At 47.1% G+C, this 14,787-nt stretch overlaps 1 protein-coding gene across 1 annotated transcript in view; it reads left to right on the forward strand.

Moving 5' to 3' along the window:
• Positions 1-9,987, forward strand: part of SLC7A5 (solute carrier family 7 member 5) — a gene marked incomplete at its 5' end in the record, with an annotated part of 34,452 nt that extends 24,465 nt beyond the window's left edge. The window contains 8 exons of the mRNA XM_010164016.2: positions 1,407-1,512; positions 2,406-2,450; positions 3,799-3,922; positions 4,981-5,084; positions 6,150-6,246; positions 6,497-6,646; positions 7,789-7,966; positions 9,827-9,987. Of these exons, the coding sequence (XP_010162318.1) occupies positions 1,407-1,512; positions 2,406-2,450; positions 3,799-3,922; positions 4,981-5,084; positions 6,150-6,246; positions 6,497-6,646; positions 7,789-7,966; positions 9,827-9,882 (860 nt within the window). The remainder of the gene's footprint in view (positions 1-1,406; positions 1,513-2,405; positions 2,451-3,798; positions 3,923-4,980; positions 5,085-6,149; positions 6,247-6,496; positions 6,647-7,788; positions 7,967-9,826) is intronic.
• Between the last annotated feature and the right edge of the window lie 4,800 nt (positions 9,988-14,787).

Genomic DNA, 14,787 nt, shown 5'->3' on the forward strand with positions numbered 1-14,787 from the left:
GGAGCAATGCCTGGGATGGAAGGGATGGGGTTAGAGCTGGAGGGTCAGGTAGAGAGGAGGAAAGACAAGTTGTAGCTCTCCCATGTGCACAGGGCAGCTCCATGTCACTGGCACAGATTTGGAGCAGACCCTTGTGAAGCCCCACGATTGAAAGATCCAGCAGCAAACTGATAGTGCCATTGGGAAAATTTCCCCTTTCCCACTGCTAGAAATAGGAGTGTGAGGCATTAAAAGGTCTGTGCACCCATATCCATTACCCAGCCTCTGCAAAAGTGGCTTTTGGTGGCACAGGGGAGTGGAAGTTTCCAGCATAAGATGGGAAGAGAAGCCATCCAGAGGAAAAATGCCTGGTGTATTGGCATCCCTCTGCTTTCCCCAGATGCACGTCCTGGGTACCTTGTGCTAAGAGATGAAGGGTTAAGCTCCAGGCCCTGCTGACTGCCATGTGATGCAGTTGCTTGGGTGATTAGTAAAGATCTGTGCCCTAAGAGGAATCACATGGGCTTCCACAGGGCTCCCTGGATGCAAACGTGCCCTGCTGAATCCTGCCTTCGAATCCTGCCTCGCTCCCCGCTTCCGTCCTCGCCAAGGGTCCTGGGGAGGGGAGCAGTCCTACACCCAGGCTCCACATCAAAAGGCAGGGAACAAAACAACTGCAGAGGATTTTAAAGCAAAATAAATAAACCCTTTGGCTGCTCCAGGAGAGTTTTTAACCAAACGTACAATCGAGTCATCTATTTGTGGTTTTTTCTTTCAAAAGCAGATACATAACAGGAACTTTTGATATTCAAGTCCTAAAGACTCTCACTTGTGATATTTGAGCCCCAAAGAACCTGACTTCCCACAATCAAAGGGATTGCTGTAACTTTCTGCTTTATCAGGTGGCTGGTGGGACGAGAGGAAATCCTGGGTTTCTGCTTTATTGGGTGGCTGGTGGAAGTGGAGGAAATCCTGGGTTTTTATCGAATGAAAGCAGCTTTCAGTTGAGAGAACAATGTGACAATATGTGTTTGCATAGCATCTTCCAGCAGGAAGGTTCCCCCAAATGTTTTCTTTGCAGAGAGAAGGTATCTGGGAGATTACCTCAGTCATAGCACGTTGCAGTGTGAGAAAGTTTTGAGGACTCAGCAATAGCCAGCTGCTTGAGACAAGTATATTTAGGGCTGATTATTGGGTTATTATTTGATTATTGCTCTAGATGAATTAAGCACTGTAAAAGTGGAGGAATCAGCCCAATAGAAATACATGCACGTGCTCTCTAACATAACCTGAAATGCATCAGCATCATAATTAAGTATCCTAAGAGCAGCTTTTGCCTTCAGGTTTCTCTTGTTTCAACACCCACAAAAGCCCTTGGGGTTCGTAGTCCATCTGCATCAATCCTTTCCTGGTTTTGTTTTCTGCAGGTGATGTGACAAACCTGACTCCTGAGCACTCCTTTGAAGGCACAAAAGTAGGCGTGGGGAACATTGTGTTGGCTTTGTACAGCGGTCTCTTTGCCTATGGAGGATGGTAAGATGCAGCCCTGTATCTCTTTTCAGTGCTAAATACTGTAGTCCATTCCTTTGTCCCCAGATGGTGTTTGGAGGAAGAGTGTGGTCCAGGATTTTCTGTGGTCCATCTTTCTTGTAACCAGGGCAATGAGGCAGATGCTTTGGGTTTGCCTAGTAATGGTAATAGTCACACTTCACACCTTGTTTCCAGTCAGGACATGGAAGCACAAAGAAGTGGTGGTGATCATGGGATTTAGAAGAGGCAGCAGATGATGGGTTGCTTGGTGCAGCTCCTAGGTGGTGGTAAGAGAAAGCAGCAGGGTGGGTTCAGCTAGCAGAGGAGTGATGTCTTACATGCCAACAGATTATTTAGAGCACCAAACTGAATCCCAGAATTGCTTCAGATTGGAAAAGTCCTTTAAGATCATCAAGTCCAATCATGAACCCAACACTGACAAGTCCCCAACTAACCCATGTCCCTCAGCACTATGTCTACACGACTCTTCAATCCCTCCAGGGATGGGGACTCCACCACTCCTGGAGAGCTTGTTTATCAGTCCCTTGGAGCTCTTGCAAGGACAAGGAACCTGCTCAATTTGCTGTGAAAACAGGCCAGTTGCAGCCATCCTTATCACCTGGAGGGTGGCCCTGTCGCTTGTGGGTCCAGTTCTTCACCTGCAACCACCCCTCCTGTGAAGGAGCTGGCAGCTTGGTGTGCTTGATCCACCAGCACCATCCAGGGCGTGGGCTTTGCAGGTTTTGTGCTGTAGGTCTTGGATTCAGCATCAGCCATCGTAAGTTTTACTCTTAAGTTTACTCCTCCTGAAATTCCCTTACAGATGAGTGAGACGAAGGACTTCATTCGTTCCATGGACTAACCAGAATTAACCACTGTTCTCTTTTAAATTACAGGAATTACTTGAATTTTGTTACAGAAGAGATGATAAATCCCTACAGGTAGGTGTGTGTCCTGTGATGACTTCCCTGGGAGGAAAACTTGTTCTCGGGAAGCCCTTTCTTCATGTGTGTAACTGGGGTTGTTAATGAGGCCAGAAGCCAAGATCTTTTTCTAGGGAAATAGAAAAAGAGGTAAATTAATGGTGGTGTTCCTCCCTGGAACAGGGGAAGGGGAATAATAATCTCTGTATGAGAAGGGCTGTTGCTTCTGCTGCTTTCCTGTGCTGCTGGTGTTATCAGTATTGGTGGAAAGTTCTGCTTCCTTGGCATGGCAAGTGTCTGAATTTTAGGTGAGGAAGAAACACTCATGGCTTATAAACTCCCACAAGAGTATTTGTGTGTACGTACATTTATCACATGCTCTTCCTCTTCTCTTGAGCAATAGCCACTTTCTGCACCGCTCCTGCCTTTCAGGGGACCTTGTGAGATGAGGGTGGGCCACACCAAAGTGGGACATTGCTGATAAATGAGTTTTTTCTCATAGGGAAGGTGAGGCACTGTCGATATGAGCTTCAGGGTCACTGAAGAACCCGTTCCTGGCTGCCCCTGGCAGTGATTAGTGCCTGCTGGGAAGCATAAGATTCGATACGCCTTTTCCTTGACAAACACAGTTATAAAGAAGTTTTTGCAGATTGCAATTATTTTCTTGTCTTCTGAATGCAGTCATGGTATTTGACTCTCTCCTCCTGTGGCTTTGAGCTCCGTTAGACCAATTATACGTGGCATCAAGCAGAGTTTCCTTTTTCAAGTTTCCCTTTGCAAATGAAGTTAGACTGGTAGGAAAGGCAAATTTGTACCAACACAGCCTCGTCTTTACAGACCTGCTCAGACTGTGTCTGAACTCATTTTCATTGAGTTTCATCAGTCCAGCCAGCTGCACAGAGGGAGAGTCTAAAAACTGCTCACTGAATCCCTGATCTTTCCATCTCCAAGAAACCCACCAGCACAGATGTTTCTCCTTTCCCAGAAGAGAACACACGTGTTAATGCCACTGGCTAGCAAGAGACACAGGGGGTTAATTTAAATTAATTGTCTTTGCAGTGATCTTGGATTACTGCTTGCCCAGACAGCCAGAGTCTCCCTGTGCAAAAAGTCCCTTCTGCCCTAAGCCTTCACTCGAGATCTGTCAGCCTCCAGGCTGTTTCCCTGTGGGTACATTCTCCTCTCCTAGGGGAGCAGCATGTGGGTTGGAAACTGGACATGCTGGAGAGCCAAAGAAGAGCAGAATGTCCCAAACCAACTTTAAGTGAGCCCAGGAGAGCTGCAGCATGAGCCACCAGTCCTTGGCATCAAGAGCTCTCATCTCTGAACTGCAGTGCTCCATTACAATCGATATTTTTCTTCCTAGAAACCTGCCTCTGGCTATCATCATCTCACTGCCCGTGGTCACGTTGGTTTACGTGCTGACAAACTTGGCTTACTTCACGACCCTGTCGACGGAGCAGATGTTGGCGTCGGAAGCCGTGGCTGTGGTAAGATAGATACATTTCTGATGTGACTCTCCTGTTTTCCAGGGCTGGTTAAATCAGACTGACAATCTCTGCATACATCTCCTAGTTTGTGCCAGGCTGATCATGGCTGCTTCCAAAAAAAATAGTTGATATTTGACAGGAGATAAAGAGCAACTGTGACGAGAGCAGGGAAGAACAGTGTGGTACCAAGTGGGATTAATCACAGGCAGCAGGAAGGATGGGCAGACAGTTAATGCTGCTCTTAATTTGTAAATACACAAGGTTGCTGCTGGCCTCATGACTTATCATCAGTTATCAGAGCATGATATTTATGGGAAAAGGTCATTCAGTCAATACTGAACTGGATTGTACTCTCTCTGTATCTTCTTTGTTTTTAATTAAGAGAGAAAAATAATACTTCTATTAATTAAAATGCCATTGTGGTCAGAAATCCTGGTTGCTTCAGGAGCGAGCAGCATGATATGACCTTGCAAACTCAGTGATCAGGACTGTTCAGTGCTTCAAGGGGAATCTCCCAGTCTGGGATAAGCTGGTCTCCATTTCCTCTTGTCCTGTCACTTGTCCCTTGGTTGAACAGACCCACCCCCACCTCTCTCCACCCTCCTCCAAGGGACTTGCACAGAGCCACAAGGTCTCCCCTCAGCCTCCTTTTCTCCAGGCTCAACACCCCCAGTTCCCTCAGCCACAAGGGAACTCAGCACACTTGTGCTCCAGACCCTTCCCCAGCTCCGTTGCCCTTCTCTGGACATGCTCCAGCACCTCCACGTCCTTCTTGGAGTGAGGGGTATTGGTCTTGGACTTTTGGATAGCCATTCTTATAAATGTTGTGTCCTAACTCTAAGGGAAGGTTTTTCTTCTGATTTTTCTTGCAATTCCACAAGATGCATTTTCAGGAAGGAGGAGCAGCACATGGCAATATTGAAAACTCCATCACAGCTTCAGCACTAAGCCACCTCATTTTTTTCACATTTCTACAAATATTAAGTCTTTGTAGGCAGCTGTGAGTTCTTTTGGACGTTCTGGGTGTGAAATGTCTGTCTTTTTCCCCCCCCATCTAGGATTTTGGGAACTATCACCTTGGCGTCATGTCCTGGATCATACCTGTCTTTGTTGGCTTATCGTGCTTTGGATCTGTTAATGGATCTCTCTTCACTTCTTCCCGGTAGGTTTCTTGCTCAATTTTGTGGTTTTGTGTTTCCAAATCATGCTTAATGCTTCTTCATTTGGAGTTGTCCTCCAAAGAGTGGCTGTGGGTGGACACAAAGTGTAAAGGGTCTGGAGGCCATGTGGGGAATGCAGGGGAAAAAAAAAGTCTTTAAAACCATATCCAGTTTAAAGGAAACCCTTTCAGTGGTCTTAGTCTTCTGTTCCTCAGGCAAAGTCCTGTTGAAGTTATGAGAACATAAACAAACACAGGCCTGGGGCTCAGTGATGTTGTCTGAGAAAGTGGCTTTAATGAAAAGCAGAAACTTATGAAACTTTAGGGCTGAGAATCCATCCAGAAAGGAGAGAAAAGACGGGCAGGACCGGGACTGAGATGGTTCCAGCTCTTGACACACATCTTTTCATCAGGGCAGTTAATGACAAAACAAGGGGAAATGGCTTTAAGCTGAAAGAGGGGAGGTTTAGATTAGATATTAGGAGAAAATTCTTCACTGTGAGGGTGGTGAGACACTGGAACAGGTTGCCCAGAGAAGCTATGGCTGCTCCTCCCTGGAAGTGTTGAAGGCCAGGTTGGATGAGGCTTTGAGCAACCGGGTCTAGTGGAAGGTGTCCCTGCTGATGTCAGGGGGGTTGGAACTGGATGAGCTTTAAGGTCCCTTCCAACCCAAACCATTCTATGATTCTATGATCTCCTGGGTTGTCTAGGAAAGTAATTTAATTGCTCTCTCTGTAAAGGAGGATATAAGTACATCTTTTCTTGCATTCTTTGTCCATCTTCAGCCTTCCTTCTAAGACAGAGACTTTCCACTGTGTGTACATACAGAACACCCCGTGATGGGGTCTGATCCTGGAGGGCCCCACTCCTGAACCAGTGATTAGCAAAAGGGCACAGCTGGCACCGTGCAAGGGACCACTGAGGTGGAAAACCCGCCTGGAGCCTGGACATTTCACTCTTGCTGCTTCAGCACTGTCCAGGCTGAGCTTGGGCACTTGTTTTGTGTTGAAACCAAACTCCAGGCTGAAGGTTGCAGAGGTGATAACTGCTCTGTCTCCCCCACCTCAGGCTGTTCTTCGTGGGATCTCGAGAAGGACACTTGCCTTCAGTCCTGTCTATGATTCACCCCAGGCTTCTCACTCCTGTGCCATCCCTCATCTTTACGGTGAGTGTCTGGGTCTGTGGTGATGGGCATCAACCTGCTATTGAGAAACGGGTTGGGGGTAGGATCCCATCAGAGTGGTTGGAAGGGGACTACTTGGGCACCACCTCCAGAAAATAGCTTAAATAAGTGAAAAAATAATCAACATGATTCTTCTGGCAGATAGTTCTTCTAAAATACCTGTATTTAGTGTTGTAACATACGTAGTTTTCCCTAACCCCTTTGCTAATGGCTGTTTTTTTCCCTGGTGCAGTGTGTGATGACCCTGCTGTATGCCTTCTCCAACAACATTTTCTCAGTCATCAACTTCTTCAGCTTCTTCAACTGGCTGTGCGTGGCTCTGGCCATCATTGGCATGATGTGGCTGCGTTACAAGAAGCCAGAGCTGGAAAGGCCCATCAAGGTGAGAACAGTGGGATAATTGTGTGGTGGGTCCTCCCTGAGTCTTTTCTCAGCACCAGGGAAGGTTCAGCGAGTACGGATGCTTGTCCTGTGTGGAAGAGGGATTGGAATTGCAATCATGCAGGGGAATTGTTGTGGTGGAGCTACTGCAGGTGTCCCTGCTGCATGGAAATCTGCTGAATGTGAATTGGTGCAGGAGGACAAAGAGCTGCTGTGGCCATGGGGATATGAGAGTGAAGGAGGCTCTGGGTGTCAGGGATGTGGGGTGTTCTGGTGGGGAGCTCTCAATGACAAGATTCCCCAGGATAAATCACAGGCTGTGGCTCTCAGTGAAACACTCTGTACCATCATGGAATTCACTTGAAATAGTTTTTTAATAAAGCAGGCAAACCCACGCCTGCAGAGATGAGAACTTTGTTCTCTTTGTCCTTGGCCAGCTTGGCAGTACCGTGTCCCGTCTGGGAGGAGGCCAAGATCATGTCAGCCACAAGCATGTCTGTCTTCCTTAAAGGCATGTTTCTCACTCATCCCCCAGCACACTCAGGTCTCTGCCAGGCAGCCAGAGAGAAACAAACTCCCAGACCTGTACCAGTGCCTTCCCAAAGTAACTCTTTGCAGGTTATTTCCTTTGGTTTTTGTTTTTTCTTCTAAAAGCTGAGCTGCTCTCAGTGGGTGCCCTGCTCAGTGCAGCGTAGCCAAGTCCCCTGAGGAACTTGCTGTGTAGATGCTGTGGCTTGTGCTGTGGTTGCTGCTGATTTGATGCTGTTATACCGGTGATTTTTATAAGGAATCATTCAAATGTGGAATTAGGGTCAAAAAAAAGGTGCTGAGAAAGGCTCATGGCTCTTGGCAAGTCAGCTCCATGCTTTGTTTTGCTGGTTTTAAATGTAGGTGTTAGGTGTTAGCCTATGTCTGTGTTCTCCAGGACTGATGAAGAGCACTGCCTCGGTCAATACCTTCCCCATGGCAGTTCAAGATCATGGTCCCCTTGTTCAGAGCACTGGGACAGACAGGAGCACCATCCACATAGGTGGAACATGACCTCCTTCCCTCCCTGGGCTGTACAGCAAGATAAACTTCACTGGAAAGTCTACTCTGTTCCCCTGATACAATTTCTAACCTGATCTTTGGGTCCTTGTTTAGGTGAACATCTGCCTGCCCGTTTTCTTCATCCTGGCTTGCTTGTTTCTCATCGCTGTCTCCTTCTGGATGACACCGAAGGAATGTGCCATTGGCTTCGCAATCATCTTCAGCGGGATCCCTGTTTACTTCTTCGGGGTCTGGTGGCAAAACAAGCCCAAGTGGGTTCTCCAAGGCATCTGTAAGTATCACCAGTGAAGAGCAAGGGTGCAGCCTTGGCTTTTGCTCCAAAAATAGCAGCTTCCTGGTGAGCGTGCTACAGCTGGTAGCCCTGGCTCTCCTTCACATCGTGGAGGCTTACAATGTCTTGGCCCTGATCAATTCTTCCTTGATGGTAACAAGTTTTAACCTGATGATTACCTTATCTACCAAGCACCCAAAACGCACCCTGACTTGTAATAATTACAAAGTTTGGGCTAAACACCACGTTGGGGTTTGGTTTTGGGATTTTTCTGGCAAGCAGGTTGTTGTAACACATGGGAGCGTGACTCGCCGAGTGCATCGCTGCCTTTCTTCTGACTCCCGTAAAAGCACAGGGTCAAACCTTTTGTCTGCAGAGAATCCCTTTCTAGTAGTGTAGGAAGGGAAAAAGAAGTAAGAACATAGCAGGCTGAGCATGGTTGGCCTCAATTTGACTGCTGAAAATTCAGAATTAGTCCAAATCCATCGCTTAACCAGTGCTAACATTTCTCATCCAGTCAAAATTCTCCTTGGCGTCAAAATGTGGCAGCAGAGCAGAGGGAGGGGAAAATCCCCTGGATGTTTTCTCTTACGAGGTTTATTTTTAATGTGTCTTCATATAAGGTTTTCCAAGAGCTGACACCACACCACGGTGTGTTTTGAAGGGATGGAGAAGCTGTGCTTGGCACATGTAACCTCTGTCTGAACAACTGAATCAAGAAAGTCAATCCGTGTTATCCAAGTAACTAAACTCTACCATCTGCCTCCCAGCTTTCATACAACAGCCTGACCTAGAAAAGCAGACAAGTAGAAATGCCCAGCCTTATCTGGATGCTTTTTATGAAGAAGAAAAAGGCTTTCAGGAGTGCTCAGCACTTGTCATTCATTTTTTTTCCTCCCCCTGTGTCTTTCTCTCTCACACTCACTTTTTTATTCCGAGTATTAGGCTCAGTTCCTGGAAAACCCATTTTTGCAGTCCCCGGGTGGCAAATTACCATATTAATTGTTTTCCACCACCAAAGGTTTATCAGGAGAATCTAGAAAATATTCTGAGAACACAGAATTATAATCCTGTAAATGTCCAGTTAGAAACCAATGAACTTTAAATACATGTATATATCTATATCTTGCAGATAATTTGATCACCTCCAACTGATCTGAGTTTGGCTTTGCTTGCATTTAGAATTAGCTTGCATTTAGAATTAGCTTTACCTCACAAGACTATCCTGTGATCTCCAAACACACAGGGAAGCAGCAGAAAGCACACGTGTGGTTGAATACTAGCCACCAAAACTAACGGGTGGAAAAAAAATTGCTACTTCAGTTGAGCACTTTTGCTGGACAAACTTGCATCTGAAATGGTTCCTTTCCTCTTCACCTGCTCTGTGCAAGGCAGTGGACTCTGCCTTGTGTTGTCCTGGGTACTCAAGCCTTTAAAGAAGCCTTTTCAAAGTAGGAAGTAAAATCATTGGCTCATATTTTCTATGCCCATTCCCACTATTCTGCCTGACTCAGTTTTGGCTGCTTGCAATTCTGGCATCCAAACGTTGTTACCGTATCACCAGGCAATTAGAAACTGGTGTCAGAAAGTACTGGAGCCTCTCTCAGGGCAGTACAGCATCCTTGCTGCAGGAGCAGAGCTCCCGATGTTACATCTTGAAGCTCTGGGCACGAGTAGAGAGCAGCTCATGGCTCATTTGCTTTCAAGTCTTAAATTGTATTTAGACTAATCTTGCTCAGAACCTGGTGGGGAGGCAAATGGGTGAGCTCATATGAGGCAGAGCATCATGAACCGAGACCGGGATAGATGTTGGGTCCCTGTGTGTGATCTCTGACCTGTGCTTTGCTTTCTTCTCCGTAGTCTCTGCGACAGTCCTGTGCCAGAAACTGCTGGAAGTGGTTCCACAAGAATCATAAGCAGGAAAAGCAAAGACATTGAGCTCGAGGAAACGCACAATGTTATTTTAAGACGACACAAGGAGAAAACGCTTCTGATCCCTCGTAAACGAAACCCAGGCACTGGAGCACCCCCCCAAGAGCTGCTTCGTGTCTGACACCATGCCCCCAGCTCTGCCTTGCCTCTCCCAGCCTCTCCATCGACACCCTTTAGCCTGGCAGATGAGCAACCCTGCAATGAGAAGTTCTTGGTACGAATGTGGGCCAGGAGGAGGAGTTCCTGCTGGCAGCTTCAAAGGGGTCCTGCCTGTCTGGCAACAGCGAGTCCCATCAGCATCTGTGTGTGTATGTGTGTGTGTGATACTGAGGGCTGTACTTCAGTTCCATGTAGTCTCACTTGGTTTGGGTCTGGGATCCCCTAGATGATGGTGGATCTGCTCATGAGCCTGGTTTGAATGTCACCAACTGTAGAAATGTGCCTATGTCTGGAGCTGGGACTGTCCAAGAACCGCAAGGTGGTCCTGAGCCTGGTCCACCTGCCTTACCTTGTCAAGGGTGGGTGGTTGGGAAGCAAAGATTGGCTGATGTTGGCTCACGCGCTCACACACACAAACTCATACCAAAATAAGTGCTGCTGGACACTTTGGACTCTGTCCACTGGCAGTGACGTAGGTGAGACAAGGCAGAGCAGAATGGGTGTCAGAGAAATGATGTGGGGAGGCCTCGTCTTGACTTTCATCACGTTCCTGACTAGAGGTCCCCTGCCACCATCTGGCTTTTAACTCTCAGATCCAAACCATCTCCCTGTTACTGAGCCGGTCTTCTGAGATGCTCTTCTGAGAATGCCCATCCCATGGCCCTGTGATTTAGCACTGGGGCAGGTGGAGGCCTGAGGATGAAGTTCTTCCTGATAAACCCAGGGAATTGCAATTAACAGAAGGCCAAGTCCATGTTTTTCTGTAGACAGGCCATCATCCAGCATGGGATGAGCAACCTCATGCTCTCCAAATGGCCCTGTCCATTGCCAATTGTGTGATTCATGTTTGCCCCTACACCATTTGCAAAGAGAAAATAAGGGTGGGATTCCCTTGGCTCGTTCCCTGGGGTCTGTCTGTGTTGCCTGTCACTTTGCCCTTTGTCATACTGTGTCTCTTCTAGAACGTGCAGTGGAGATGGGACCAACTGGGTCTTTGGGTGTAGAGAGGGGCAGATGTCCCTGGATGGCTGGAGCTTGGCTTTAATCTCAGTCTGCTGTAGATGGTCTGTTTTGCTCTAAGAAGCAGGGACTGGGGGCCTGGTCCTCCTTCGTGCAAAACTGCAGCATCAAGTTTGGCTTAGTGAGATGTCCCCACCAACATCTTCCCGTTCAGGGAGTGATCTTTGAGCATAAACCACAATCCGCATGTGAAATCTTGTTTTGCTGTTGTGAGTGGTGCAGTCCCATCCCCTGAGCTCACCCAAAATTCCTCTAGTTCCCAAGTAGTCAAAACTCTCCTCTTAGGAACATGTTGCTTTATTTGGTCAAAAGCATCATCACTTCTTCAGCAAAACTGTAGTTCTTGAACAATTTGCTCATAATGCCTCTGCGCTCAAGGTGATAGTTGGAAATCAACAGCATCTTGTCCTCACAAGTGAGCTGCTTCAGTCTCTGTTACAGATCTTCTTTGTGCTTGTGCTTTGTGCAAATGAGGTGTTGAACTACTTTTTCTCCGCAATATTTTTGTAAACTAAGCTGTTTGGAAGCCGAGATCCTCCAAGAGCTGATGCTTTCTCCTGGATTCTCCTCTTAGCACAGAGTTATTTTGGATGAAGAGGCATTAAGGTACTAGCTTATGTTTTGTCCTAGCAAGAATCTGTGTTCTAACAGGTGGCAGCTTCTGTTGACGTGCGTGTGACAATGACTGTGGCCATGTCAACAAGCATCTACGTGCAGCTCTTTGCTATCACTTCACCATCCACGTGTCTTCGCTTTTGAGGCAGTGCAGGAAGAATAGGTGAGACAATCATCACGCTGAAAACCTTTGCTGTCAAATTGCTTCTTCCATGGCAGCACAGTGTAGAGATACCCAAGCCAGCGCAGGTGCCACTTTACACATGTTGGCGTTGAGCTCTCCTGGAGCTAAGTGAACCTGTGGAGATTTTCAGCTGGTTTGGGTACCATCTACAGTGCAGAAGAACCCAAAGTTATGGCCAGAACCTGTGGCTGTTCAGGGACCTACGTGCAATGAATTGGAGGATCTCAGATCCAGTGCCTGCGGAGAGGTGTTTGAATAAATAAGGTCATAAACCATAAAATCTGAACTCAGTTTTCCAGCTGAAGGCTGAGGTGTTTTGGCAGGGTAGTGATGGGAAATCACTGCTTTCATGGAGAGAGAACCTCCATCTGTCACCTTCCACTTGGTCTGCAGGTTTTTGGCTGTTATGGTTTCAGGGCCAGTTTCCTGCAGGGCCTGGGTTCAACGTAGGGGCCCTCAGTGCTAATATATACCAGCAGAATTATCTGTGGTGCAAAGGAAAAGGATTTTTAACTCTCAGCCACTTCAGTCCAGTGTAAATTAACACTCAAGTCCAAGCCACAGAGAGCTCAGAAATAGATCCAAATTTCCCCAAGGCGTGGGGGTTGCTTGGCTTGGACACATCTTTGAATGACATTCATCAGTGATGAAGACCATCACTACATGATATCTTCTTGGTGAAGCTTTCACACTGGTTTTAAAGGAAAGATGTCACACTGAGAAATATTTTTTTAAAAATTAACTGATCTTAATTAAATCCTTAACTCGCTTGCTTGCTCTTTACAGATGTTCACGATTTTTCACTTGCTGTTAAAGATCCTTCTCTTGTACTAACCTGCTGGCTCTGGTATTGATACCATATGGTTCATGGTGATTTCACTAGCACCTCCCTGGCAATAGAGTTATAGGAAGAAACTGAACCAGGTACCAGCACAGAATGACAAAAATGCTGAATTTGCTCAGCCATAGCTCACACCTCAAAGTTTAGCTTCTAAAAACCTGATTTATTTTATCCCTGGTTCATTGACCCCATAGTTCCCCTCCACCAGAGCTTGGTGACGTGGCTGAAAGAGGGTGGGTTATTTTTTCCTGGAGTTTAGAGGGATGATGAGTAAGGGGGTAAAACTCAATTTAATTTTATAAAGAAAACACAATAAAATAATTTATCCAATGGGCAAAAACTGCTGCTAACAGCATCTACCATCCAGCGTGACAGCTTGGAACTCAGCTCAGCAAACTGTGTCTGCTGTCCTTGGGGCTTGCCATGTTCAGCTGGATTTTGATATGGAACAAGAGACAATACATCCCCATGAAAGACCTTCTTGCTGCTTCTGTTTTCCTCCAGTGTGGAATGAGATGTGTCAGGAAAGGCAAAGGAGAGCAACAAAGACTTCACAGAAAATTCCTCATCATTCCCAGCGCTGGGTGTGGGATTTTTCTGTTATTTCTCTGTTTGCTTCTACTCTTTTGAGCCCGTGATCAGTCATGCCTGTTGCAACCCACCCAAAGGAGATAAACCCTTCCCACAAAGGACACGTACAACCACAGCAACCCTGGGTTTGCTTTCCTAAACAGTAGCTACAGTTAAAGAAGGTACCATGTGAATCTATTTCATATGACAGTGAATTCTGTAAACACAGCCCGAGCGGTCGTGTCAGTGGAGTCACAAAATCATTGAGGTTGGAAAAGACCTTTAAGATCGAGTCCAACCATGGAGCCTTGGCTGTGTATTTCTGCAAGTGATGGGTGTGCTGCAGTAGTCCCTTGGGCCTTCTACTAAACCCTTGCTCAGTTTCTTGCTCTTCTCAGCTTGTTTTTAGGTATTTATAGTCCCAGGCAGTCTGGTGTTTTGGGTGTTGACGGAATAGCCTCCCGCAGAGATTGCTAAAGAGCAGGGCAGGGGTGTGCAGGAGCTGGTGGCCAGGCACTTCCTTACCCATTGGGTTCCTCTTTCTAAATGAGAAACCTTCTTCCCAGCTGAGAGGGGAACCAGCCCTGCAAAATGCTCCCAGCCAAAAATGGGGTGGGATTTAAGTCATCCTGGGTGGATATTTTTTTTAATATGATTTTTTTTTTAACTTCCTGCAGTATTTGCAGTGTTTTCCATCTCAGATACCGTGTTCTGGTAAACATGCTTTTGTTTTTGACGGCACCCTCTGTGGATACTAAGTTCAAAGGGACTCTGTCACCCTTGAACAAACTTGAAAGACCCTTCAGTTGGATTGAAACTCATAAGTGACTTTGTTGTTCTCTGAGCTCTCTCAGCAACTCAGACAGGGGAATAAATTGGGCTTCTCCATGGGCTCCTCTGCTGTGGGTCTGCCCCGAGAGTGGAGCCCTCGAGAGGCAGTGGTGCAGTGGCAGGGCTCTTCCCCATGGCCATGACTTCCCAACCATGGAGATATTTGCAGTGGCAGAGTCCTGGTCCGGCTGTGGGGAATCACAGGGAAGGCTTCCACTCAGCCTGGGAAGGTACCGGTGCCTTCAGCCCAGGCTCCAGTGTTCTTGGGCTTTAGTAAAAAATAAAAATTATAAAAAAACCCAAACAACCAAACCAAAAAATGAAGGAAACAGCCAAATGTTGTCATTACGCAACGGTCGGGCCGTTTGGGGCTGTTCTCATGGGACAGCAGCTTTTCCATCAGCTGGTTGCTCAACTCCATTTCTAATGTCATCAAAGGGGAAGGTGACGTTGGCCATTGAGGAAGGGCTGGCACAAAGCTTCCTACTGGAGCTTGAGAAAGGGCAGCCCAGGGTGAGACGGCTCCAGTTCCCCCAGGGATCGTGCTGAAGTCTGCTGACCAGCACCACGACCTCGAGTCAGAGCCCCTCGGACTGAATCACAGCCTTGTGCTGGCCCTGGGAGCCCCGTGAGCATCTCCAGCCGTGGGACGGGCCGGGCCGGGGCGGC

Source organism: Antrostomus carolinensis, unplaced genomic scaffold (genome assembly GCF_000700745.2).
Source record: "Antrostomus carolinensis isolate BGI_N321 unplaced genomic scaffold, ASM70074v2 scaffold11793, whole genome shotgun sequence".
NCBI classification, from domain to species: domain Eukaryota; kingdom Metazoa; phylum Chordata; class Aves; order Caprimulgiformes; family Caprimulgidae; genus Antrostomus; species Antrostomus carolinensis.